Here is a 3992-nt window from a genome sequence, read left to right as displayed (position 1 = left end):
ATGAACAAAATCATCAGAAATCAAAACTAACAATTAAAAAAAATTTTCTTTAGCTAAAAATCAGTGCTACTATTTTATGAGAAAATTTTTGCCAAAAAATGACCAGTATTACCGATTTCATTGTTGTAATATTTCAAAAAAATCATAAAACAGCTAATCCACTTTTTGTTAGTAACATATAATGAAACAACTAATATAAAAATTATTTTAAAAAATTTAATAATTAGCTCTAACTTGAAAGGTATCCGATTCAAACAAAGAAGAGAAGGGAGAAGAAAATTTCAAAGAGAAAGGAGAAAAAGAGAGTGATTCACAAAACTGATTTTGGTAAAGTGAAGCTAACAACTAGAAGTACAGATTAACATCTAGTTATTTATAGCCAGGATAGTGTGCCAACTGTCACAATGTGGACCACACAATTTGAACAAACTAGCTAACCGTTTTGCCAAACTAACTAACAGCTTAAGTACTAGAGCTAACAGCTTTGCCAAATTAACAGCTTAAGCACTAACTAACTAGTTCTGTCATGACCCCTGCTCATTGATCTTTCTTCTAATACTCTATCATGACCCATGCTGTAGCAACTGGTTAGTTTTGCTTCCATATCTATTTGGACTTGTTCTTCTGGTGCTTTACCACTACTAATCCCTTGTTTTGAACTGTCACAGTGTGCTTCACATCTCTTCTCTTCTTTGCTGAGCCCGATGGTGACACTACTGCTGTTATATGACTTCAAATCTTCCACCATCAACTTTGATCGAGACTCCAAAAAGGCAACACTTGGTAATGATTTTGTCAATACATCAGCCAATTGTACAATCCCAGAGACATGACTTAACTGAACAACTTTCTTAGTGACATAATCTCTCACAAAATGAAGATCAGTCTCAAAATGCTTTGATTTTGAATGTAAAATTGGATTCGCAGCTAGCAACACAGCACTTAGATTATCGCAATATATTGATGGAACTATTGAGAGTTTAGCTCTAAGTTCAACCATGAAATTCTTAATCCAAATTAGCTCAGCAACCAGGTTAGCCATGGCTCTATATTCTACCTCTGTGCTGGACATGACAACAACTCCTTACTTCTTTGAACTCTATGAAATTAGATTACTGTCAAGAAAAACACAAAATCCTCCATTGGACTTTCTATCATCGAGATCACCTCTTCAATCCGAATCACTATAGGCTACAATGTTTTGTACACTCGTCTTACGTAAGTGTAAGCCAAAACTTGATGTGTCTTTCACATATTTCAGCACTCTTTTCACCAATTTCCAGTGTTTATCCAAAGGGGTTTGCATAAATTGTGAGACTTTGCCAACACAATATGTTAATTCCGGACATGTGACCGTAAGATACTGCAAGCTACCCATAATTGAACGGTAGAGTTTTGAATTGTGAAACACTGAACCCCCAAAGGTAGAGAATTTGACTGAAGATGGGAGAGGTGTGTGGCATGGCTTGCAGTGTTCCATATCAGCCTTCTTGAGTAAATCTTTAACATATTTTTCTTGGGACAGCATAAAACCACCAGCACCAGTCTTGGTCACCTGAATTTCAAGAAAGTAATGTAGTTCTCCCATATTTTTTAGGACAAATATGACATTGAGTTGCTGTATTACAAGAGAAATTTCTTCATCAGAATCACCTGTAATGATTATATCATCCATATACACCAAGACAATTAGGTGTGAGTTATTTTTGAACCTAGTGAAAATCGAAATATCAGACTTCGTTGCACTAAATTCTAGATGTTGCAGGATTGTAGATAGTTTGTAATACCAGGCTTTTGGTGTCTGTTTTAAACCATAGAGAGCCTTGGTGAGTTTGCATACCAAACTGCTATTACCAACCTCATAACTCTTTGGTTACTTTATGTATATATCTTCGACTAGATCATCGTATAAAAACGTATTGTTTACGTTAAACTGTTTAATATATACATATTCTTAATTGGGCTAATATTTAAGTGAGATGGGTGTTTTTTCATATTATGGGAGTTATTTAGTGAATGAAGGGAATATGAGAATCGTTAAAAAGAAAAATTAAATTGTTACTAATGTTTTGTTCTAATTTTTATTTTTAAAAATTTAAAATTATTTAAATATAATTTATTACTTATGATTTAGATAAATTAAATATTTGTTAATTTAAAAAACATCAAAACGTGATTATTGAATATTTTTTTGTAAATTAAGAAAAAGAAATCAAAGCCAATGAATGTTGGCTAATTTTTTTATATTGTATTATTAAGCATGTATTATGTGTATATTATGTAATTTTAGTATAATATTTTGATACGAAGAAATTAGGACAAATGACTAAAATAAATTAATAAAGAGACAAAATTACTGAATTATAACTTTTAAATATTGCATACGCGAATACAATTTTTATGAATCTATAGAAATCACGATGGGATCTACAATTTTCAAATGAACATAAATTATTACAGGGGTCTCACAGTTTACATTGATATTGTAAATGGCCAAAAACCGCTATTTATTTGCAATATCAACATAAATTATGAAACTCTTATAGTGATTTACGTTCATTTGAAAATTATAAGACTTCTAACGCTACTGTATCAGCACTCAAACTTATTTAACCTCTTGAGTTAAGAAAAAATCAATCTAACCTTCAGTATTTAGTAAGAAGCTAAGAACACAAGAGAACACAAGAGAAATGAAGTTTTGGTGGAAAGAATACTTTATTATTCAAGTGTTTATTACAAATGATTCACACACTCAAACTCTAACTCTCACCTCTTATTTATAGTCATCTACCTCCTTAATAGATGGTTAGGATTAAACCTAATCAACGGTCTAGATTAATTATCTAGAACCTTCATTACAAATATTTATCCTACCATATTTTTCTAAATACTTCTAGATTATTCTATACTACTTTTTATACTTCTATATACATCAAGACTCTTCTAAAATACTATATAACCTTTCAAAGTCTTTTAAATTTTTTTAAAGTATTCTACGACTTTCTATAACATTTTAGAACGTTTTGAAACTATTTAAAATATTTTTAAATACTCTAAAAAATTATACAAATATTGTTAAATCTAAATTTTAAAATTTACCATGATACTGTGCATATGAGAGAATTATGCGTATGCAAATCTGATTTCATAAACATCATTAATTTGGCATATGAATTAGCGTTTTGGGCCCTTTAATTTGGGCCACAACTAAAGCCAAAAAAAAAAGTTAAGAGGAAAAGAGAATATAATGGGATATTCACCAATTAGCCTATATATATATATATATATATATATATATATATATATATATTATAAAAGTTTTTAGAGTGAAAAATTCTCACTTTTTTATTTTAGAATGATTTTTTTTCAATTGTCTGTATGTTTTGTAATTTTTTGCAATATTTAGCATTTTTTAAATAGATAATTAGCAGCTTCAAATAGTAGATTCCAACATTCTCTTGTTGAATTTAGATTTGTAATCAAAGAAGAACATCTTCTTAGAGAATTTGCATTACATTTTATTTTTGCTGTTATTTTTATTTTTATCTTGCTTTCTTAGTTAACTCTTCTAATGAATATTATATTATGAGCATTTTGGAATTTACGTTTAATTGTGCAATTTGTAAGTTTCTTGCAATTTTAGTGGATTTAAAACTTAATTGTTAACCACGGAATTTTTACATTTTATTTTCCATGCATTGAGTGTATCTAAAAATGTCTATTTTCAATATGCTATAGAATTTTTGTGGTTTTATATAGATAACCAACTCTTAGAACAATGCAAGTTTGGTTTCATAAATCTATTTTGGGACAAGGATGATAATTCTCAAAAATTAAAAACTCTAACCGAAATCACTTTTTATTGTCTTGCTTAATATTTTATTTTCAACGTTTGATTTTATAAACTTACAATATTTAACAGAAAATCTCAATTTTCAAAGTTAATTATAATAATAGGAAAAATTATATTTTCTTGTCTCTAATATTTTTTA

At 29.0% G+C, this 3992-nt stretch overlaps 1 protein-coding gene across 1 annotated transcript; it reads right to left on the bottom strand.

Moving 5' to 3' along the window:
* Positions 1-1171: 1171 nt before the first annotated feature.
* LOC130965217 (uncharacterized mitochondrial protein AtMg00810-like) lies at positions 1172-1675 on the bottom strand. The gene has a single exon (XM_057889952.1). It carries the CDS (start codon positions 1673-1675, stop codon positions 1172-1174), a length of 504 nt encoding a protein of 167 aa, XP_057745935.1.
* Positions 1676-3992: the final 2317 nt, after the last annotated feature.

The sequence above is a fragment of the Arachis stenosperma genome, chromosome 1, assembly GCF_014773155.1.
Source record: "Arachis stenosperma cultivar V10309 chromosome 1, arast.V10309.gnm1.PFL2, whole genome shotgun sequence".
Classification (NCBI taxonomy): Eukaryota; Viridiplantae; Streptophyta; class Magnoliopsida; order Fabales; family Fabaceae; genus Arachis; species Arachis stenosperma.
This window is presented reverse-complemented; position numbering and strand designations above follow the sequence as displayed.

Excerpts from the sequence above, each read along its gene's own strand:
- LOC130965217 (XM_057889952.1), bottom strand. The coding sequence starts at position 1,675 with ATGGATGATATAATCATTACAGGTGATTCTGATGAAGAAATTTCTCTT.